The sequence below is a fragment of the Lagopus muta genome, chromosome 6, assembly GCF_023343835.1.
Source record: "Lagopus muta isolate bLagMut1 chromosome 6, bLagMut1 primary, whole genome shotgun sequence".
NCBI lineage: Eukaryota > Metazoa > Chordata > Aves > Galliformes > Phasianidae > Lagopus > Lagopus muta.
This window is the reverse complement of record NC_064438.1, coordinates 26,520,067-26,544,187: the sequence shown is the minus strand read 5'-3', so window position 1 is coordinate 26,544,187 and position 24,121 is coordinate 26,520,067. Positions and strand designations below refer to the sequence as shown.

General features: G+C 44.6%; 1 protein-coding gene across 7 annotated transcripts in view; it reads left to right on the top strand.

Annotated features, from left to right (window-relative positions):
* RGS6 (regulator of G protein signaling 6) overlaps positions 1 to 23,769 on the top strand; it is a 232,494-nt gene extending 208,725 nt beyond the window's left edge. For 3 of the 7 annotated variants that reach the window (XM_048949076.1, XM_048949078.1, XM_048949077.1), the window contains exons 16-18: positions 3,285 to 3,374; positions 15,125 to 15,168; positions 15,272 to 23,769. In XM_048949076.1, coding sequence (XP_048805033.1) covers positions 3,285 to 3,374; positions 15,125 to 15,168; positions 15,272 to 15,398 — 261 coding nt within the window. In that variant the 3' untranslated portion in view covers positions 15,399 to 23,769. Of the gene's footprint in view, positions 1 to 3,284; positions 3,375 to 9,936 lie in introns of all 7 variants that reach the window. The other 4 variants (XR_007377783.1, XM_048949080.1, XM_048949081.1 and 1 more) reach the window with 4 other exon arrangements.
* The last annotated feature ends 352 nt before the right edge of the window (positions 23,770 to 24,121 follow it).

The following is a 24,121-nucleotide window of genomic DNA, read 5'->3' as shown; positions in this document are numbered from 1 at the left end:
GATCCCAGGTGAGCTAAAAATCTGTCATGCAAGGGAACAATCCAATTTGCACATGTTGCACAGGGCAGCTAAATCTGTGCACGCACCTCTGCTAATATGCCCGTTGCTCAGGCTGCCTCAAAAGATTATGCTCAGTTGCTCAACCTCAAGTAGCTTTCAATTTATTTAAGAAATTAGGAGCTGCTAAATGCTAGCTATAAATTCTCCCTAGAAAGTTGCAGATTGCAGAAGGTATAGCAGCAAACAGCTTGGTGGCAAAGAATGGACTAGGCTAAGGATCAGAGCAAATGTCCCAGGCACCAGCATTTCCTGTCCTGCAGCTAGGTTTGTTGTGTAACTGAGCTGAATGTGGACTGCAGCCACAGTTCTACAGGAAGCTTTGTGGTGCAGTCTCAGCAGGGAGTTAGCTGCAGCAATGTAAGCTGTCCTGGACTGTTGCAAATTGGAAGGCAGTCTTTGCTGACCTGAGCAGCTGGCTCAGATTTTCTCTAGGTGCTTCAAAAGTGAAGCGCTATAAAATAAATGATCAGTGCATCATTTGTGCCTCCAGTACTTCTTCAAAGCAAGCCCTTTGAATTCTTGCAATTAAGCTGTAAAGTTTGCATCTGAAGCATGTCCCTCCCTTTCCCTATGCCCAGCCTTCTTTCTTCATTAGCATTCAAAGCCTAAGAATTCCCTCTTTGATTGTGTCGCTGGTGAACAGCTGAAAGGTAGTGGGGTTGCTGCTCAGTGATTCCAGGATGTGAAAAGCAGAGAAAATCCTGCACACCAGCTACCTACCCAGGGTGGCAGTGGGGATGAGTGTGCTGTAGTCCTCTTCTTCAGAGATTGGCCTTAGCTAAGACATCGGCTTGTGGTCTATTTCATTTCAGGGTCAAAGTAATTTTTTCCCCTTTCAGCAGTCAGATATTGAGTTTATGCTGTTTTAAGGTCAAATACCTGAAGTCATCTTGACATGAGCAAGACTGATAGTTGTTGCCGGCATGCTGGAGGGTTGTATAGCCAGCAGTTTCTGCTCTGCTTTGTTCTTCTTTTATGTGCAAGCAGCTAATGTGATCTGCTTGTGTGGCAATGAAAATTGAACACTGATTTCCAAAAATGTTATCTTTGCCTTTCAGAGCAGACCCTGTTATCTGACCATTTAAGAAACCATTTGGAATCCAAAGGTAGTCAACAATTTAATTAGCTGTCTATCAAAATGTCAACCAAAGTGTTCTGTTGCCCACTGCTGTGCCTTCAGCCTTGCGGCCCCTTCCTTTCCAGCTCAGCACTGTTCCCTCCAGCATCCTGCCTTACGGGTGCACTGGGGGATGATCACAGCAAGAGAGAGGTTCTGAGGGACCCCTCTGACCCGTTGCTGCTGATGGGCTGCAGAGTGCCTGCCCCAGGTACTCATCAGCTGCCCCACAATTATGGAAAAGTCTTCTAGATATACAGTTAGGGTTATTTTTCTCCACTTAATTATGAAGGATGTATTAGTAGGAGATAGAGTCTCCTTCTGAGAATTTAAGAGATAACAGTATGGCTGAACTGTTTGCCATGTGGTTGATTTAAATTAACTCAAGTTAATTTCTATTTCTATTCCTATTGAATTGTTTCTATTGAGGTGTTTGAGAGTGATTTCATGCTGAAAATCATAATTCATTCCAGAGAAATACAAATTTGCCAGTGACCATACCCATGACGTGCATTATTTTCCCTGTCCTCAGCTCAGATCATGCGTGGATTGTTCTGCCCTGAGTAAAAAGGAGTGTCCCACAGCTGGATGGGAAATCCTTGGCAGTGCCGTAGGTGATCAGCATGGAGCTGTGCCCTCACTTCTGTTTTTTTCCTGCAGTGAGAAGGGGTCATGCTTGCTAGATGACTGCATGCGACCATTTCTATTGCAACATCTTGTGCTGTACTTCAGATAGATAATGCCACACAAGTAAGGGTTTGACAGGTCTGAAAGCAACTGTGGAAATGAAATTAACTGGTAAAAAGTGTTCCACGCCAGGTTGTAGCTCAAAGGGTGCATTTTATTGTGCATCTCAGTAAAAACCAGTGGTAGTTATGCCCCTCTTAGAACTATGCACTGAATAGCACAAGAAAGCTGAATGAGGCAGTTCTCTATACAGACAGGTCATCTCTGATTGGCTGTGATGGTGAAGATAAGGGAATTTTGCTTGGCTCGTTAACACTGTGAAATAAACTCTGTGACTTGTGTCTGGGTTGCTTGTTCTGAAATTTCAACTGCAATGGCTGTAGGGCAGGAGAAAATATTTTGCGTTGTATAAATCAGTGTAGATAAAACTGTTCATTAACTCTGTAAGAACGCTTCCATAGGCAAATTCTAAGATAAATGTCTAGGGTGCCTGTTTTTCTTTTGAATTCCTTTAATGTAATCTCAGTTCTTATTGGGTCAAATAATTTTGATGTGATTTTCTTGATGTTTGGGATAATATCCATTTACAAATCAAAGGAAAATTAGACAATTAGGAGAAGAGCTGACAGAATTAAGGAATTTTCTTCAGTAAGTAAAACTAAGCAAGGCAATGGAAAGGAGTAGGTTCTGCTGCAGTGGAACACTTTTGTAAATCTGAAGATGCACATAGGTAGGGGATGTACTCCAAGCAAACTAATACCAGCAGTTTGACTCAATAGGAGTCAAAGAATCCTGTGGATGAGACTCATGTGACGTAACTTTATACATACAATGAAAATGTGTGCATTTGCTCAATAAATTTAATGAGTAGTCAGTCAGACATAAAGGCTTTTTCAGGATGTGAGTAGGTTGGTTTGTTCTAGGCATCTGTTTAAGTGGAAATGAAATGTGTTCAAGTATAGGTTCCCTTTCATGAACTATAATGAGAGGGTGGGGTGATAGTGCAAGTATCTATGAGTAGTACAATGAAACCTAATCCATGGGACAAATTCTGGCATTTATTTCTTCTTTCCTGAGACATCTCAGTAGTTTCAGCCTGGCTAGCCACTTGCTCATGATCTGGGGATTTCTGAGAGCTGTAGTCATTATAGAATAACACTGATTACTGAATAATATGTGCCAGCCTTTGGGGTGAGGGCCATCTTTTTGCTTTGTGTTTATGCAGCCCCAAGCACAGCAGGGTCCTGCCCCAGGATGGACCTCCTGTATGCCAGCACAACACACATAATCGATAATAGCAGACTTAATTAGGACTTTGATCAGTCTCTCGTCCTTCTAATTCACTGTGTTTTAAATCTCTGTGATGTCTAAATGAGGTTTGATAACAATTCTCTGTCTCTCATTTCCTCCTGTCCCGCAGGAGCACATTTACAAGCTGATGAAGAGTGACAGCTATGCGCGCTTCCTCCGTTCAAATGCTTACCAGGACTTATTGCTGGCAAAGAAGAAGGTATCTGTTGGAAAGGACATGCTTGCATCTATTTGCACCTCTTGATTCTCGCCTGCTGCTTGCTGCTAGTGTGAAAATGAAAATATTGTTTCCTTTTTTAAAACATTTTATTTAATGAGAACTTTTGCTTTCTTCACCAGGGACACAGAGTATGGCATCCGTATGCACAACCTCAACACATGTTTTTGGGAAAGTAGGATGGCCCAAGACAAAAAAAACAAAACCAAAAAACAACACCCAGAAATTTGCTTGTCTTGCACAACAGCCTCCCAAATGCAGTGCAGGCAATTAAAACTGCATTGCCTTTTCTGTAGATGGTGTCTGTATGAGAAGCAGAACTCATCAATCTATTAATTGGTCTTGCAAATTTCACCCATTCTGGTTTTCACCTCCTCAGTCTCACCAGGTGATCTTTCCTTTGGATGCCTTACCTCTAGACTGCCCTGTAGTGATTTCCATTCTCATTTTCCCTTGCTCTGGCCATGAAAAAGATAGTTCTTTTTTCCTTGGAGACAGGAAATAATTGCAACCCATGCAACAATTAAGGGTTTCAGCCACATTTTTTACAGGTCAGCTGATTTTGAGCTCTTTAGCATTGCTGGCACCCACATGTGCTTTGCCAGCACGGCATTTCTGCCAGGAACCCCCAGTTCAAGGTAATGAAGGAGTGGTTACCTGGTGTGTGGCAGTTCCTGCCCAAATGCCCATCCTTTCCAAGGGGCTGGGAGGTAATCTACAGCTCTCTGCACCAGTAGCTGTATTCAGATGCTTCCTGCACCTCCTGACTCCTGTAAGTCTGTGTGTCCATGTGTGTTCGTGTGCATGCATATTAACATTTGTATGTCTCTCTTCTGTTTGACTTCCAGGACCACTCATAAACTGGCTCCTACAGCCTGAGCGTGGGTTTTCTCATTACCATCTTCCCTGTTGTTTTTCTGCTGCATTCTCTGTGTGCTGCCAAATTTTGTTGCACTGGCACAATACCATGAAATCCCAGTGGTATTTTTGTCCTGATTGTCACTGTGTATCCTAAAAGCATGCGCAGTGTGACAGAAGGAGACAAACCCCTCTGTCCGCTATGCCTGGGACTGCAGGCAGGTGGCATGGGGCCGGTAATGGAGGGCAGCAGTCAGCCCTTTGTTTCAGAATGTCTGATTTGAGACAGCACTGTGCAGCGCTGCTTGTATTTGAAAAGGTTAGGTCTTCTTAGAGTTCAGAGGTGGTGGGGAAAGAAGGAAGTGCAATGCAAAGTCCTCTGATAGCATAAAGCATAAAAACCTTTGCCATCCTCTTCTCTATCAGCTTTTGGCATGTCGTTCCCATCCTCCCTCCGCTGAACACATAAGGGTTCATCTGCTTCAAAGCAGAAGGGTTTTCTCCTCCCAGCTGAGCCCATTCAAACCAGAGGCTTTTTTCTGCAGTCCTTGTTTGCTGTCAGATCAAGGCCTGGATGTGTCAGCATGACATCCTCATCCCCCCCGCAAACTGCTGGAGGAGCAGGCCTTGGTGTTATGTTAACACAGCCGTGAAAGTAAGAATCAAGTTTCTGTTAGAAAGAGCTGTGGGTGCACAAGTAAACATAGGTGCAAAAAAGGCAGTGATATGTAGTTCTGTGTAGATGCATTGCTCACCTGCTTCACACTGTGCAAGATGGGAATTGATGTTACTCCAGAATCTGCCTAGCTCTTAGCAATCATGTTGCATTGTGTTGAGCAAGTGAGCATTTCCAAGGCAGCATAGGTACACAAATGCTGACAGAAAGAACATGAAGTTTCTGTGCACTGAGCTGCACGGTAAGAGCGTCAGTGCTTTTGGTGCAGGTTTGAGAGGCATCCATTTAAAATTCCTGTAAATATCTGGAAATCAGAAGGAAGGAAACATAGCTGTCGAAGCCTGCATGGGTGGAGGATTTGGTTTAGAGCCTGCACACAAAGTCCTGGCTTTACTGATGTGAGCAGAAATTCACTGCAGTTGTTAAAGGCTTGATGAGGTATGTCTGTCAGGAGCATGAATATGTCTTATCCACCAGACAGTGTCCTAATGCTGCCTCTATACAATACCAATATTACTTACATTACAGAAAATACATTTTTTTGGAAGAACAGCACTGTTCCAACTGGACTTGGGCAAAGAGAGTTGTATGCACGGAGTACATGAATGCCTATGGCTTATATTCACGCATGAATATTTCACGGGTGTGTTTATGTCTTATGGCATTTTCAGCCCTGCAGCACTGGGTCGTGGTAAGCTGAGATGGCAGGACAAGGGAAAAGACTGCTGTGTGGCTAAAGCACAGGACTGGGAACCACAAAATCCATGTGTATCCTTTAGTTCCCCCCATTTACATTCTTGTGTGGTCTTGGGAGGAAAAGAAAGTTCAGCTTTACTCTGCTTCATATTCTATTCTCTGTCAAATGTAAGAATAAGAGCTACCTGCTCAGTGGAGACATCTCAAGGCTTCCTTAGTGCCTCAAAAGATGCGTGACATTGTTGGGATGCTGGGATTTGGAGTTTGGAAAACACTATAAGTTCCACATTGTACAATAACCACACACATGTGAGCTTCCACTCCCTGCTCTGAGAGTGCAGTAATGAAAGGGAGAGATATGAGGGAAGTTCCAGGCCAGGACTGAGATACACTGCACAACTGATGTGTGGTAGTGGAGGACATAGGCTGCATACAGACCAGGCATACATTGTTTGTTATTTTGTTTTGGATTTTTTTTCCCCTCTGTTCTTCACAATGTCATTATTAAAACCACAATACTATTGGCCTCCATCCTGCAGATTCATGGAGCTCAGCAGGGAGCAGGAGGTCAGCCTCTGGCATGGGTTTGATTGGAAGTAGCACACTGGGAAGGAGAAAGGGCTGAGGGCCTGGCCTGGCCCCCATTCACCGTCTCCATGCTGGCTTCATAGTGAGCAAGGCAGAGGGCATGGGGCTGATTGCGAGGCCTCACGATCTTGAAGGTCTTTTCCAACTTGGTTGATTCTGTGAAAGGAGCAGGAAAGACCTCAATGTGCTTTCCATTACTGTGCACGAAAAGAAGGTGAAGCAGTGATTCTGGTGGGCATTTCCACCTGACTGCCAGCTTGACCAGTGGCCGAACTGCTACAGCTCCCATGTTCCTGTCGGGCACGTGGTGGCTTCCCACAGGCACGGGAGTGTCCCACAGGGGCTGCAGGAATGAGCTCCGCACCACGGCAGGCGCAGACTGGTGTTTGCAGGGTTTTGTGCAGGACTGCCCTCATCAGCTGGCACCAAAAGGTGAGCTCCCTGTGTTCAGAACAAAAAGATGCAAAGTACTTTTTCAGTCGTATGGTAGCGTTGTCCGTGGCTCTTGCTTTTTCCCATTGAACATTTACAAATGGCTGCCTGAGAAGCTGGGGACATGCTTCTAGCCTTTTCCTGAGCTGATGTCAGGGAAGTGACTACCCTTCATTTTCGTGCAGCAGCATCCCTCTGCAACACATGGTTTTCTCCTTCAGTAGCCAACAAAATGAATCCTGGGAGGGAAGGAAGGAATTTTGCAGACCTGCAGTTCAGAGGACTGAGCTTTTGAATGCATTTTCTGATTCCTTTTCAAGTCCCTGGCAAAAATGTCAGCAAGGTGGTGGCTCAGAGCTTCATGCCAGGAAGGGCAGGCTGCCTTTTTAGCGTACGCTTTTTGAAGCATTGCTTTTATCTGGAGCCTCTGTCCCAATTCTCTGTATGGCTTCCCACTGCAGATGCCATCCTTGCTTGGTCCCATCAGGGTGCATATGACCAGTGTGATTCAGTGGACTGGCTTGAATGCTATAAAGATGCTAAACAATTTTCTCCTAATTACTTTTAATAATTAGTGTCAGCTGGTTTTCGTAAGATTTTCTACTTATGCAATTCTATGCCAGCAGAATCCACACAAAGGAACTTAAAATCAGGATGGTTAGATAAATAATTGTGGAAAAAGAAAAACTCAGAGGAAATTGTCAATAATTAGTGAATGGCTAATTGACAAGATCTGTTTTTCAGCACCCACCTGGCTTGACGTGTTCATCTACAGCAGGGGTGATGGTTTCACACTTTATCCAAATACTCATGTCCTTTGTTGTTAGCTGCTGTGTTTACGGCAAGGATAGCTCCCTTCCTTTCTGCACCTACAAGGACTGCCTGACCTGGCTTGTGCATGTGGCACTTTGCAGTAGCAGTGTGTGTTTGTGCAAATGCTGCCATTGTGCTGTACCTCTGTAGTCCATAGTCTCATCCAGCACTTTCTGGGCTGGACCCAAGATGTGTTCACGGGATACAGAAATGCCTGTCTCTTTTCTTGATTGTTTTTTTTTTTCATTTTTTTATTTTTATTTTTTGTTTATTATTCCTTTCCTTTGCTGGTGGGATGCAGGCAGGGGAAGCTGGGGAGCCATGCACCAGCACCCTTGCTCACTGCCAGGAAATCTACTCGTGCCAGCTCATCGCTCTGTAGCCAGCCAGCCTCAGCTGCTTTTTATTTTATTAGAGAATGTCACACTTTGACTCAGAGCTGGATGCTATGGGAATGATTGTTCCACTCAGCTGGTCCCAGCCTCCTGTCCCCATGCCAAGGCGCGGCGTTGCTGCAGCCTGTGCTTGCAAGGCATTTCTGTGGGGCACATCTGTGCTTTGGGGTGACCTATGCCTGCTTCCCCACAATGTCCTCAGCTGCGGTAGGAAAATGGCCTCACATACAGTGACCTGTGCTAGATGAGCTCTTGGCACACAGTGAGGTGCTCAGCATCCTTGGAGACCACCAACCTGCATTTGTGCAAGGCCGGAAGCTGCATCACTGTGCTTGAAGCAAGAACAAAGACACTGCATTTTGGCAGTAGGTACAGGGAGACTGTGCAGACCAGGTTCATCAGCTTGATCTCCTTTGTCACCAGTGCATTCCAGTGCTTCAGCTTAAACGGCCAGTTTTCCAACCTGTAGCAATGTGATGCTGCAGACTCCAAGTACCTTGCTCCATGGAGCCTAGCAGAGCACTGTCTTTTGTCAAGGTGTTTGTTTCCCTGGGTGAAATTGTGGATTTGTCCTGGTGGCAGCCAGGGTATGTCCCTGCTTCCCCATCAGCCACAGAGCCTGTCTTGTCACCTGATGTGTGCCTTGGCTCTGTTCTCAACACTGGCTGAGGTGATATCTGTCACATAGGATGAGAACTGATGTCCCTATCCTCACAGCACCATGGCCACAACATGGAGCAGCCCAAATGTGATGCATCTACGAGAAAAGCTGAGCTTGATCACAGTAAGAGCATTGCTGAAAATGTGTTTCCTGCTGGCATTTCTTCTAACTCCCTGTCAGAGATCTCTGTGGAAGTTCTTCCCAGGGGACCCCCTCACCCTATTTTGCTGTTGTTCTTCTTGTTGTTCCCTTCCCACCCATCCCTTGCTTTAGGTCTCAGAGGCAAGGTGTAATGAGCTGCCACTCTCCAACATTTTAATACATCATCTGATGAGGAGCTCCAGTGCAATGCTTATTTCCAGTGCAGTATTATGCACCTTCATTGCTGTGGCTTTCTCTTAAAAACAGCTTCTTATCCCCTTCACTGCCATTTTACTTCCATCTCATTATCTCCATTTCACCGACTCACCATACTGAAATTATTTTCTCTCCTGGAAATCACCAATGCTCACAGTTTTCTGACTGTAGTGAGCTGTGCTTCGTATTATTGAGTTTTTTCTCAGCTCCATAACAATTTTTTTCTACTAGATATGCCAACATACATGACAATAAATTATTTAGTTCCTTTTTAATGACAGTTAGATCTCCTTGTTGTCAAATGAATTGAAATGTGACGGTGAGCAGAGTTCTCATGGATACATTAACAGAGCCATGATACATACACTTGTCTTCTTGCAGTTAAGTTGAATGTCTTCTTGCATATCAATAGTTCTGGACTCAGATAGAAAAATGCCAGTGCCCCAAATTGGCTTGTGTCTTTACATGGCCTTGCATTGACATGTGAAGGCTGTCTCATATCTTGACGTAGCCAACCGTACTGGAAATCTGCTTGTGTCCTCTGGATAAGTAGAGGAGTACATAGTTCCCTGGCAATGAGTTCGATAGGATTTCCTTCCAGCACTGTATTCACTCACACACTGTTTTTTAATGTTGTAAAAGTTGCTGTGTTTTTTCATCTCTTGAAGTAAGTAGACAGCAGTCTCCAATCAGCTGTTTGGCAGATGTTAACCAGAATCAGAGGTCCCAGCTCAAACAGCTACAGAAGGAAAATTCAATGAACATGAAATCAATACCAATAGCTGTGAGACACAGCAATGCACAGATGCTGTTTGATCCATTCAAAAAACTCACGGGAGGAAAGGTGACATTCTCCAAGAGTAGAAGTACTGATGTTTCTCATTCTGTAAGGGGTTTTGGTTTCTCATGTTTGCAGTTGCAAACATTGATTTCTGCTTTTTACAATTTTTTTTTACAATTTTTTCCCCTTGCTGCTTCCTTATATTTTGCTGCTGTTTTGAAAAACTGCATTTAAGCTGAAGGGTTTTTTTTCTGTATTTTTTTCTCCCCACTTTATTCCCCGTTAAGCCAGAGAATGAGCAAGGTCGTAGAACTTCTCTAGAAAAGTTCACTCGCAGCATGGTAAGTTCTTTTTCTTCTCCCTCCTCCCTTTCTTCAGAACTCCATTTTTCACTGGGGGGAATGCGGATGTTTATCTTTTTATTTCAACTTTATGTTTGCAGATAGCATCTTTACAGCTTCTCTTTTAGTACTGTAGCTCATCTAAATAGGAGCTCTGAAAACGGGGTGGGTGGGGAGCAGAATTCCATCGCAGTGCTCATTCCAGCTAATCATCGCTGCAAAAGTAAACTGATTTGTGTCCAGAATTAAACGGATGGATGTCTTTTTGCTATGTGCCCACTACAGAATGTGTCCTGGCTTTTCCTTGTGCAAAGACTCAGAAAAGCATGATTCTAGTAGCACCCACCATTTCAGCTGTATCCATACTGACCTCCATGCATGATTCGTGCTGCCAAATGTATATATATATACGTAGCCATCCACTACACTGCAGCCGCTCCCTCTGTTGCCCCCGTGTGTCAGTACTCATGTAAGTAGTGATGGATGATACCCTCTGACTTGCTCATAGTACCATCACCTGAAAAGGAGTGCGGTAACAGCAAGAAACATGACACTTTTAAACCTCTCAGATAATGGGATGGTGAGACCTCAAGGGCAATGGGTAGAGGTCTTCTCCTCTCATCCTTCACCAATCTCTGATCTTCAGCTACTTGGGCCCTAAAGATTTTCTAGAGAAAGAGGGCAATTCTTGGCTTTCTTCTTCTCCCAGTGTTGTGCATGTATCCTGGGGTGCCCCCCTCTTGCAGTAGCACAGCTGGCTTGGTGGGAAGGGCTGGCAGAGGCAGGGGAAGTGTGAAGGATGGGATCAGCAGTGTTCATGGGGCAGCAGGGAGCTAGCACTGAAGGTATATCAACAAGTTGTTCTGGTGTTGTTTAGTATCAAGTATGTTTTGACTTGATATGCCATACAGTTTTGGCATACCGCTGTGATATTCAGCTTTATAACAAAGATGTTGGACTGTGTATATACAGTACATATGCTTTTACTTGCCTGTCTCTATGTGTTTGTGTACATTAATATATATGCATGCTATATGTGTACACACACTGTATAAATATGAAACATTTGTACATCCAGATAGAAAAGAGGAAACTGCAGGTAAGTGTGAGCTATCATACAGCAGATAAACCTGGAGGGGTTCTTTCTGAACAAACTAAATGCAGAGCTTTGTAGTATATGTCTGGCAGGCTTCCTGAGGAATGTATTTATATAGCTAATGCATATGCACACATTTGAAGCATGTTGATACAAAATATATCACTGTGCCCATCTGCATATTTACTACTTTGTAAGAGTTTGCCAGAAAGAGGAACAGGCAAGATTTTTTTATTTATTTATTTTAAATAAACTATACCGATATATTTACACTGAGTAGCAAATTCTACTCCCAGATGCACCATTCAAGCTTTGAGGAGTCCTCAAAAGTACATGGGCAGCACAGCAGTAGGGCAGACATAGCAGTCTGTGTCCAGTTCAGCCCTATGCCTGGCTCCCGGCTGTAGAGACAGAGGTGCAAAGCTGGGCTGGCTCTTCCATGTGCGCCAAGGGACACGGTCGGCCTCAGGGAGCCGCACTCGCTCTGGGCAACGCACTGCAGATCTGACAGTCTGTTGCACCAGAGCACTTACTAATCCACCTCATTTAAAAAATGATGGCACTGCACACGGTGGCAGGTTTATCTTATTACAATTTTCCTTTCGAATATAGCAAGGATTGACATTATGAAAGCAGAGTTAGCCTGTCTTCTTGCCCAAGCGAAGATAAATGACATCATAAAAATCAGACATCATGTATCATATATGTTATAAATAATACTTGTTACTGAGGTAATAACTTAATTTTAAAGACATACACACACACAAATCCATATATCTACATCTCTCTCTTCTGTCATATCTGATCATCTTACTAATTAAAAGGAGCCTGCTATACTATTTTTAGCTATGCAGTCTCAGCCTAGCTGTTTAAACCACAGTAGTTTCCCATCTGCTTTAGAAATGATTTAATAATCAGACAGAAGCTTAGTTCTTGTAAGCTGAGATGATCCTTCAGGGCCAAGAGTGGAAGGAAAATATATTTTAATGAGTACGTTTAGGGAAACCACTGGTGTTGTTGTCTCATAGAGGAAGCTACCAAGTTTATTCCTAACTTGTGCTGGTGGCCATTTAATGGAAGGGGAAACAAGAGTGTTTGTTTTTATTTTTCTTTGTTGCACCTTGCAGCATCCTGAGTTCTCTCTCCAAAGCAGCAGTGGTTACTCAGCAATAACAGGGATTATGGGGATACTGGCCTCAGCAGGTAACTTCAAGTGATAAACCTGGGCCGTGATATTCTGACTTGATTTTGAACTTTTGAAAATCACACTATTCCAAGGAAGGAATTATCTCTCTTAAGTAAACTGGTGTTAAATTTTCTAACTCAGTATTGAGGCACTGACCTAGTATTGAGCACATCTCTACACTTTATTCCCAACTGGCACTTGTTTGTGAACAAAAGGCACGCACAGGGCTTTTGAGAGTGCCAGAGTTCAATTTCTGTGCTTTAAGAATGTTGCCAGATATTGGATATAGCGTTTGTTTGGAATTGTCATAACTTCTGTCTGAATCATTTGAGATCACATGCTGTTAGTTGTTGTGTTCCTGGGCCGAGAAAGCTCTGTTCCTGAATAAGATGAAAAAGTTCCTGCTTTGCTCTTCCATCAGTGGAATATGAGAGAAGAGTGATAGGACCTGGCAGCTCCCAGGTGAAACCAGCAGCTGCCATGGGGAGCCAAAAATGCAAATGCAAAGATTTTTGGCTACATATTGGAGTCTATGGGATATCTCTTACCTGTGTTTTCTTTGCCCTACCTCCTTCCTCAAGTAGTAGTTGGCCACTGCAGCATATGCTCTGGCATGATTTGTAGAGGCACATCATAGCTGCTTGCAACCTATGTTTGGATACGGTAAACTACAGCTTGTATTTTATCTTTCATTGTAAAAGTTCGTAAGAAGTGAAATATTTAATAGGAAAAGGAGCCTCCTGGTAACTTTTAGGGGAAATGCAAGTATGCAGTGAGACTAAGAGACTCCGGAAATTTACTTTAAATTTAGAGTAGTAGAAGATATCAGGTACAGAAGAGAGATGCACTGTGAAATGTATCCAAGGAATCGAGGGATATTTCCAAGTGACAAATTAAACACATTGCAGAAAGAATGAGGTGAAAGAAAAGGTGGTCTGTGTTTGGTTTACATGGGGATTGGGCTGTGAGTTAAGAATAGAAGAATAGAATTTCTCTAATGAGCTTTCATTTAAAGAACCTTAGACATTATGAATGGAGCATCTTGTACAGGACAGCAAGTCAATGAAGACCAAGGATTGTTTCCTTTCTCAGTCATAGGTGAATAACTGAATTGACAGAGGGGCTCAGCTTCGTTAGCTGTATGAGACAGAACTGCAGGAGGCAGCAGGCAGGGACTGGTCAGCAGGAGCTGCTTCAAGTCTATGAGGTAGCAGCAGTTGGTGTTTGCATTCTCATCCAGGAGCCTTGCAGACAGAGTCCCACACGTAATTCCTTGGTGTCTGTAAAGCCAGTGTCCTTCCATAGTTTCTTGTGAAAGGGTGCGTTTTCTAAGAATATTACTGGAGAGCCTATATTTTATATTTGTTTTATATAATTTCTGCCTGATGTCTGAAGTGCACTCCTTCTTGCAGTGATTCAAACAGTATTTTCAGAGTAGCACTTCCTCTACTTTAGTTTTCTGGTACGTCTTAGTGATTTCATGCTGAACTGTCCTTGGCTCAGGCCTGTATGTTTATCCCAATTCAGTGTGGTGAAGCTACTGTTCTCTGCAAAACCTCAAGTCCCATGCTTTGTCCATGTTTATCTATTCCCTTGCATTATGCAGCTACAATAGCCTCGTTGTCTATCCTGCCTATGTGGCTGTCCCTTCCCAGATGCTTTCAGCAGTATTCTCCTCCAGCTATGTCTTGTTACCCCTGCTCTCACTTTCCTATATTCCCAACCCTTGACTGCATCCCTTGGCCACTGTTACTGGCCCTTGCTGTTCAGAATTGCGTGTCCTCTTGTTTTGTCTGCTGTTGGATCAAAGTCCAAGTCACACTCTGACTCTCCCAGTCCTTATTCCTAATTCATGAGTATGAAGTCACACACGTAAAATGTATCAGGAGGGTCTTACCTTCCTCAGATGAACTGTATATTTTGTGCAGTTGTATGTCACCATGATGTGTTACAAATACTAACCATGAACACAGTTCACGGGATAGGAGGAATTGCTGCCTGATATCATCATTTCTCTTTTCAGCTTGCTCCTTGATAATGTCATAGAACTGTCATAAACTTACCAGCTTTTCTACTTTTTTACTTTCACAGCTCTACTTAATTGCATAAATAGATAACTGCATTTGAGGGAATGGAAAGTATTCATGACCTGCAATATAATAAAGCCAAAAGTTTAAGCCATTATGGCTAGAAAATACAGTGAGACGAAGTGTGGATAGTAGAAGGTGATACCCTGAAATGCTGATGAAATGGGTGTCAGGAACAGACAGTTAGAAGGGAAGGATGTAGGAATGGATGCCAAAGCTTCTTAGATTTGGCACCAAGAAAAGCCATCTGGAAAAAGGATTATTTTTATCTTTGGATGTTGTCTTACTTAAAAAGAAAATTTGCTTGTTCCAGTACTCAAATCATTAACAAATACTGTCTCTACTGGGAAAAGGTTCTTGCATTCTATAGGTGTGGGAAGCACCAGAACATACGTGAAGCATGAGGGGACCCAGTGCGCACTGACAACTTGCCTGTTATGTGCAGTAACCAGTCAGTGGCTAGCCCTGCTTGGAGCCGCATGCCTGGGGCGTAAGTGCACGTACTGACAGGTCTCTGCATGCTGGTGTGCACTACATCTGTTCCTGGTACCCACAGGGTGCCCTACCTGTACAATGTGTGGGCTGGATAGGTTTATGCTGCACGCTCAGCTCAGGAAATGGCGGGTTGCATGTATTGCATGTACATTGTGTTATCCATTCGGTGTGCAGGTCTACTTCAAAAGATAAGTATTCTTCATTTCTCGTGGGTAAGTTACTCTTCACTTCCTACCCTTAAAACGCTGCTGTGTGGTTCTGCTGGCACAGGATGGCCACTGCATTGGCCCCAGAGGACACTGCTCCTGCACTGGGTGAGTGATCCCTGCTTGCACCATCTTTGGGATACTTCTGAATGAAAGGCCCTATTTGGAGTTCAGGATATGCTTACTATCCATTTACTGCCTTTTATTCCAGCTGCATACAAATTCAAGAAGATAAAACTACCTTCTACATGCTGCGGTTACAGAATCACCACCTCAGTAAGGATTTCTGGGGAGAGGGCTTGGGCCCTTCTGTGATTTCAGCCAGGCTGATATTCTAGCACCAACAGACAGCATCTTTTAAACAGGCATATGGTAGCAGGGATGGGCTGACACCTAGAAAGGCCCTGTAAAACAAACAGGGATGGGGCACATTTTCAGGCAGGTTCTCAAACACCACTGAGCTGCACTTGCCTGGGAAGTTCTCTACTGGACAGGATCTGGGCTATCTGCACCATGCAGCACCTGGTGAGCATTGGCACTGGAACTGTGTGGTCTCTTAGGGTCATCCCTCCACAGGATGAGTTGGAGCAGTACACAGACTGCTTGAACTAATGCCAAAATGGGCCCTAACACATTCTTAGATACGCAGGGCCCAACATGCTTCCCAGCAGAAGTGGGGATGCATCCACCTTCCCGGTGCTGCTGGGAAGGCAGAGGAGAGCTCCAGCATTCTTGGAGCTGTTTAAAGAGTTGGTGAGTACTGGGCTCATATATGTTCCTTGTTTGTTTTACATGTAGTGGTGCACCAGGGATTCTGAAAGCAAAGCATAGCATCTGCTTAGAAAGCATGGGAAAATCTCAAAAAATAAGGCAGGGATGGATGATACCAATTTTAATTGGACTACAGCACTGATCTGCTTTTATATCCCATCATATTAATTGAAAAAGGGGATAAATTGAAATGGAGATGTCAGATGTAGAAGCCTGACCCTGGTTAGCAGAGCTGTGAGCAGCAGCAATGCAGAGCAGCTCAGGCACCTTGGTACCAGCAGCAGGCTCATGCTGCCCCATGTTGGGGTGACTCTTGAGATGGTGCTGGTGGCAACGGGTGAGCATCCTGCGTGCTGCTGTTGTGCTTGCCCTCTACAGCAGCTCCAGGGATCAGTCTGTGTCAGCATGGAGTTGATGGTGTTGTCCATGATAGTCTGTGTGCTTCTTTAAGTGATATCTGTTCATAGTTTGTATTTATTTTGCACTGAACTAAGTTATTTTCCTTTATTGTTCATGTTTTTAACTCTGTTTTGTACTTAACTTTGTTAATTTGTGTTGCTTATTTTATGTTTGCAGTGTATCTTCTCATGAAAAAAAAAAAAAGTCTAATAAAAGAATTTTTTTTAAATGACACTAGAATAAGATTTCCCCAAGATGTACCCTAACACTGACAATCAAGGAGTACTGGCAGGGCTAGGGCACTGGAAATCTTCTCCTTTGGTTGGTTGCAGGACACTGCCTGCCCACTCCCAGAGTTGTCAAAGTGCAGTAGCTAGAAGTTACGGAATTGCGTCATGCCTGTCAGCATGTGAAAAAGCTTAAATTGCAGCTGGTGGGAGATTTGCTCACCTCCAGCGGTACACAGAGCAGTCCCAGTCCTCTGCTGAGGTCTTACAGAGGGATGGAGATGTACTACTCCCCGGGAGATGGCCTCTCCCCCAGGAAAGCGATCCTTCTGTTTGGGGAAGGGACAGCACCAGGGAGCAGAAGGGGATGGAGAGCAATCAGTGGAGTCAGCTGTAGCAGAGTCCTAAGTGGGTGGGTGAGGAGTGTGGAGTGGAGAGGCATGACAGTGCTTTGTGTTGCTGTGGTAAAGAGTTGAGCACCAGAAGCATCCCACACGCTTCCTCGGCCTCACTACTGGGGACAAACACCACCCGATGTTAAGGTAAGTGCCTGATGGGGTGCATGGGAGTGCTGGCCTGTGCATGCTGCTGGTGGTGAGTGACTGCATGCTGTGCATGTGAGCTGCACTGTGTGCTGGGCACAGCATGCCGCTTGTGTGAAACCACAGGTATGGGACAAAACTAAACTGTCTACTTACAAAAAAAAGACAATTCACATCCCCTGCCTTCTCTCTTACTAGGCCAAGTGCTGCCTGTGGTAGAGGAAAGAAAAGAGCAAGGTGGAAAGTGGTGGCTTGTGCAAGAGATTTGAAAGGAGATCTGCCTAGTTTTTCTGTCAATCCCAGATGGGCTTTTCCCCCTCTTGCTTGCTTTTTGCCTGTGTTAAGTTGCTGAATTCTGCTTCATTCAGATAACTGCTAATTGCATTTTATATTTTAGTTTTGTAGCTGTTCAGCCATAGAAAGTGCTGTGTACATCCAGTAGCCTGTGGGTCGCTTTGGCAGGGTGTGGTAAGAGCCCTGCTAATCCCGGGGCCAGCTGGTCCCCTCCCAGGCACACGGCTGAGCGGGAGGGTGGGCCCCAAAACTTGGAAACCCCCTTCTGGGGGGAAATTTCAGAAGGTCTATTAAGAATTCCCTGACTTTTTCCTTAGGTTACTCCAGGTTGTAAGGTTGCACTCTGTATGACAGAGTAAAAGAAGCGCTGTAGTGTGCTGAGCTCAAGACGTTGTGCTCTGTCAGCAAAGCTTAGGTGAAACTTCTGGAAATAAGGCAGGAGCTATAGACATTTTTGTGCACTGGGGAAAGGAGAGCTAGAAATGTGGGCCAGGAGCTGGCTTCCTGCTAAGCAAAGACAGTGGAAGGAAAAAAATCGTTTATCTTGGCTGAGCCCGTTTAAAGAAAATGTGAGGTCTTTTGTAATGACCTAAAACTTCATCTACCTGTCAGTGATCTCACTAAGGGAATCCTGACCCAACGCCAGGTCAGACCCAAAAGGACCCTTGAAGTTCTCTGGCATACTGTGCACCCAGCTATGTTGTAGATACCCAAGATACAGGTATGTGTCTTACCCCGGCCATCTGAGGTGACGTGGGCCAGCCTCGCTTGTCAGCTGGCCACCCCACTGCAGGGGCGCTTCTTTCCAGGGACGCTGAAGCATGTCGCACGAGCTGGGGTTTATGTTGTATCTGTCTGGTGGAAAGCTAAGTATAGCATTCCCAAATGTGCTGTGTCTCCTTCTGAACCTCGTGCTACGGAAGTATGGGAAGATTAAAAAGAAGCAGAAATAAGAGGGACCAGTTGGTATATCTTTGAGAAGAAAAATCCCAAATCAGGTGCCCACAGACCAGTAACATTCAGCCTGCAGGTGCTCACCCCATTCAGGCCCCAAAAGTGAGGCTGATCCTTGGGTTAGAACAAATGTGTGTGTGGCTGGAGACCACTGAGGAAACAAAGCAGTGCAGTATGTATTCTAAAGCTCTCCCAGTGTTAATCCATGTGTGCTGGCTTCTTTTTCTACCCATCTTGCTGCTGCTGTGCCAGCCAAGACTGGGCCAGACCCACAGAATCGAGCCCACTGCAGAGCCAGGAGCTACGTCCACAGTGCCAAAGGAAGCTGTGAGGGAGTGCTGCAGCATCTTGCACTGCCAAACAAGGTGCTGAGGCGGGAGCTGGCGTGTCCCCAGCTGCCTGCCACAGAGAAGATAACAGAGAAGCTGACTGGCTGCCATTATCTAGGGCCATTATAAAAACCCAATGAGTATTCATTGGTTTTTTTCCTAAGGAGCTATCCAAATACAGGTATAAATATTATTTTTTTTTTCCTAAAACCATCCATGTTATGGCTCCAGAAGTTAACATCTGGATGTTTACCTTCTTTTCCTTCAAATTGGGCTTAAGAATCAGTGCTTCCTCAGCACCCTTTCACTGGTGTTCACAATAGCAGTGTGTGCTGACCATGCCTGCAGCTCCTGCAGAGGACTTACCCACCCCCTGGGATTGCACTGGCCCAAGCTCCCCAGGAGTTTGTTCAAAAATGAGAATTTGATTTACAGTGAAAGAAAGTAGGCTTATCTTAAGCAGCAGCAGTGCCATACAGCAGCTGGGCCCCAGGAGAGAGCCTACAAAATGGCGGTGGTGGCACTCCCATCCCAGGAGGGATGGTCCAAGCGACAGCACTGTTTGTCACAGCAGAGTGTGGTCATGTGGTCAGCCCAGCAAATTGCTTGATAAAGGCTGCACGTTTGAGTGGTAACATCAGGCTTCTGCAGAGAGCTACTGCATCCATCTGCTGTAGTCCTGAATGGGAAGAGATGAGGAAACAAAAGACGGGTCCTTTTTTCTTGGAATGTTAATGTGTTAATCTAGAGAACAGACCCGGATCTGTTCAAACTGCTTGTATGATCCCTGGCAGAGGTTTGGCCCGGACCAAATGCCACACTTAAGAGTCTGAGAACAGGAGTCACGAACACAGGACTATTCTCAGTAGGTGATTTGGATGTGGCCACCTGGTTTTTAAGAGTAATTGGGGTGAATTACCACCCTAAACTACTGATTTTCCGTACCTTGTGGGTATAAACTGCATGCCAGTTCTGATTTTCCTTCCCTTTGCACTCTGAATTTGTTGCAAGGTGATCAAACAACTTCTCTAGTTGGAATTGGCTGGATGGTCACATTCAAAGAGTTGCAGTCAACAGTTCAATATCTGGGTTGAGACAAGGGACAAGTGTTGTCTGCAGGGGTGGACAAGCAGTGACTGAGGCCAGTTAGCCACAACTCACCTTGCAAAATCCAGGGGTAAAATTGCAGGTAACCGAAAAACCCTCACCAAACTGTCCAACAGTCCCCATCTCGTGGCAGCTGCTTCACTCACACTGTGGGTCTCCTGTCTGTCTGTTTGTCTGTGCCTTCCTCCAGGGAAAGTCTCTGGCCAGCAAGCGCCTGACGGGCCTGATGCAGTCCTCCTGACAGTCACCCCACCAGTCTGCCACCTCACCAGGGAGGGCAGGGTGCCACGGGGGAGAGCAGGAGCAGAGAGCAGCTCAGCGAGGGACAGCCCGCCTGTCACCAATTACATCAATACTTTATCTGCACAGCTTCGTAGTGACACCGAGCTCTGCATGGGGACTTGGATTCCTGCTTGGGTTTGTAGGAGCACAAGCCACAGTACACAGGAAGCAACAAGACAATGGCTTCGTGTGTTGTTATTTGAGGAAACAGACTTCACCACTGCTTGGAGAAAGAGGAACTGAGAGAGATCAGTGGTTTTGCTTCACCTATTCTCTTCCTAGCACAGACACGGCTATAAAAGATGCCACTGCAATCCCATTTGCTCCTTTTCCTGTGGCCATCTGGATCCAATAAAATATCTGCTGGAAGCTGCTGCTCCTTTCCACAAAGTATCAAATGCATCTCTCCTGCAGATCCATTGACTTTAGCTTTGTTTTTAATTTCCTATGTCTCTCCTCCTTTAAAATATCAGGAAAAAATGGCCCTCATTAAGTTTGTCACTCGCTGTCCTTCCAATGGCATGTAGCATGTCCAAAGATGATGGTCAGATCCTCGTCCAAAGGCAGGAGACTTTGAGTGGCTTACATCACCTGAGGATCTGCCCCACTGCGTCAGACTGATCTTGGTGCACATCCTCCGACATCGGCGGGATTGCTCTGCATGTACGTTTAGTGCCAGACTGCCTGACGTAGTTGTGTTTTAGATGTATGACGCACATATGCACAAACACACAGACACACACATGCGGTATTTAAAAGTGAGTTGTTTTCTATTGTATTTGGTTTTCTATTTATTTGAAGTTTTGCATACTTACTTAATGATGGATGTTCAAGTTTTATTCCAAGTAGGTAGAACTGAACCACTTAGAGGAAATTTAGCCCTGATTACAGTGGGCCAAAATCTGTTCATGCGTATACAGGGGAAAGTAACTCTGCTGTAGGCATGTGTAATGGAGAGCAAAATTCAGTCTGCAGCAAGGAGAGATCTGATGGAGAAAGGCTTGTCAGAAGAAGTTTGTGGCTGTGCAGATGCTTGGGTGCCTGTGTTTCACCTGATGGAGAGCCCGTGAATACAAATGCAAGAGATGACCCAATAGTTTGTTTCAGAACGTGGGTATTACAGAGGTTAGGATGAAGACAGACCTGAAGTGACTTGGTTAATGACAAAACTCACATTATACTAGCTGCAGATATGTAAAATGGATTGCATTCACATACAGTATACTGCCTATATACAAAATTTTCAATTTCAATTGACTTAGTACCATGAAGCCTGTACTTTTTAAGCAGTTCAGATCTGAAGTGTATGTGAAAATAGACGCTTGGTCTTCTTCCCTTATGCCAAGCCAAGCTGGTTTGGTTTTTGTTTTGTTTTGTTTTGTTTTTTGGTTTTGTGTGTGTGTGTGTGTGTGTGTGTGTGTGTGTGTGTGCAGGTGGTAGAAATTGCTATATGGGTACATGTCTGCATTCCTATCTAGGCAAAATTATCTATCTTGCTAAGTAGACAGCTGGCTACCAACCGTATTTATTTCTGTGGCAAATATTATCCTAATATCTGAGGCTAATGTATGCATAAAATCAGGCCAGCATAGTTTCCACCAGTAAAAGAATTTTCCCTCTTTACCCATGAATTTTCTCATTTTGATACCTCAATTATTTTTCCCAGACAGCTCTTGATATCAATTTTACATAAGGTCTATAGGACTCTACACCTGCATGACTATACAGTAGAGTACTGAGTACGGTATTTGTTGTTTACACTTACCTAGTTCCTATAATAGGCCTATTAACTGGGATCTTCAGACCAAATTCCTCCTACATACATGGCAATACATGGCAAATGAGAGCTCCAGGACTGCAGAATCATCATGGCTGTGCACGTACATACAGGTAACATTTTGCCTCTCATGGAGACATTCGGATCTTTGCTGATTGTCACTAAACCATCTCAGCAGGACCTGTCCATTCCATGCTGACCATCCAGCCAAAGGCTCCCCTCTGGTAGTAGTAAGTCTTTGTGCAACAGTCCCAGTTGTCCAGCCATGCACATTCAAACGTGTCCCCCTGTGCCACCCCTAAGAACGTGCTGTGTGCTGCCTGTAGGTAATTTGCTGGGTTTGAACAGCCAAGAGCATGGGGGAACTGCGGACAGTGAGTATGCATATGGGCATACATCAGGGGGCCTGGATCCTGAACAGCTTGCTATCTAAATGCACACTGGCACAGCTAATCTGCTTAGCAGCGGCAAGCCGAGCGGATGGAGCTGCGTATGCTCTGTAGAGGGGAGAGCTCCCCTCCTAGCTTCCTGCCCACATTTCTCTGAGACAAACATCATGAGATCAGACAGGGTCTCCTCCTGGGAGCACATACAAATGGCTGTTCACGTGTCTTTTACTTCACATATGACAATGCTAACGTGTAAGTATTTCCATGCAACCTGCATCCTTGAATTACTGCTGTTTAATGACATCACTTATTGCAAGTGATGCTTCTCTTGCGCACTCACCAGTGAGCACCACCCACTGAGTGCTGCAAGCAGTAATCTGCTGCTTTATAAGCATCCATGTCTTCCAGCTACCTCATCGCCCAGAAGATGAGTTAGGAAATCAGTTTTTCACCTCTCCTTATGTTCTCAATGGCATTGTTTCAATGAAAAGCAGGCTTGGAAAGCTTTTACAATCTCCATGCTGTGAGAGCTAGCCACCAGGCATCCCATACCTGCAGGGCTATAGCTGTGAAATACAGCTGTACACTATTATTTGGATAATGGAATATCCAAAGCATTAATGACCATCATAGTGGGCCAGCACCAGGACAAGCACGAGGAGGTTTTGACAGGTCAGTGCAATGTTAGGCTAAGGCAAATGGATTAATACATTCTATGTATGTATAGCTCAGTGCTAAAATCCCATAGAGTACTGTAATAAAATGGTAGCAGGGCATAAAAAGCCACAGTAAGCTGACATAATAATACCAGGATAAATGTAGCAATAAGGTAACACAGGCCTCTGCAGTAAAGTAGCATTTTGGTAATGCAGCAATAAGACACAACAGGACGCTGCAGTAAATTAGTTTGGGGAGTAAGGCAGTAGTGATGGCATGTGTGGGCAGTCTGGTGTATTTGTGTCAGGTACTGCAGCAATAAAGCCAACACAAGGTGTGCAAGTAATAAGTTACTACAGTAACAGCAACACAATGCACTGTACAGCTATATCAGGAAGCTTCCATGCTGCAGGCAAGTCCTACAAGACATGGTAATGAGACAAGGCAACATGTGCCCCATTTCTATAAAAAATGGGTCTTTTCTCTGCATAGTAACTAAGATCCTGGAATCGTCTCATCAACACCAATACCATCCACTCCTGCTTTCAAGAAAGCTGAGGTGAGAGCATTCCCCCATCCAAACTCTTATATTGGTCTGGAAATAATGACTTGACTTGTCTTTTTGGCCAAATTTGCACAGATGGTGAGGTTCCTCAGTCACTCCTCATTCAGGTGACGCCGGCAATTCATTGGTCCTTTGCCTTGGGAAGGCTTTGGCTCTGTCAACTTCTGGAATGGGTGGTGCTTTCAGACTACAGCTATTTCTGTTTTGGGGGAAGATGGGAAACTAGGTACAGGACATCTGACTGTACTGTCCTGTTTCCTGAAATGCACAAATAAATTGAGCATCCTGGAAAAGTCAAAGCAGTGAGGACCGAATCTGTTCTGTCTGTCATGCACAAATGGAGAATCTTGCCAGAATCAGTGGGAAACCAATGTATGCCCATGGGACCAGTTCTCAGTGTCACCAGGTGGGTGGCTGGTGGTGGGTGCTTCTTCAAGTCGTGTTTCTTGTTGCCTTCCTGCTTTTCCTTTATTTTTTTTTTTTTAGCACCACCTTTGTGAGAAATGTCTTTAGAAAAGATCAGTTTGCTGTAAAACAACGTGTAGCAAGGTGGTCAATGAGTAGGTGGATGGATTGCTTTCTTTGTAGCCCTTTGTAAAGGGTAAAGCATTCTGGGGAGAAAAAAAAAAAAAAAAAGAAACAACAAAACCCACACAACAAAACAGCACCCACTGCTATACTCGGTAATAACCTTAAGCATCTATGTCAACAGTGCAGCTCAGATGGAGTGTGTGTGTGCTAGATAACAAGCTGCTCTCCTGGGGAGGG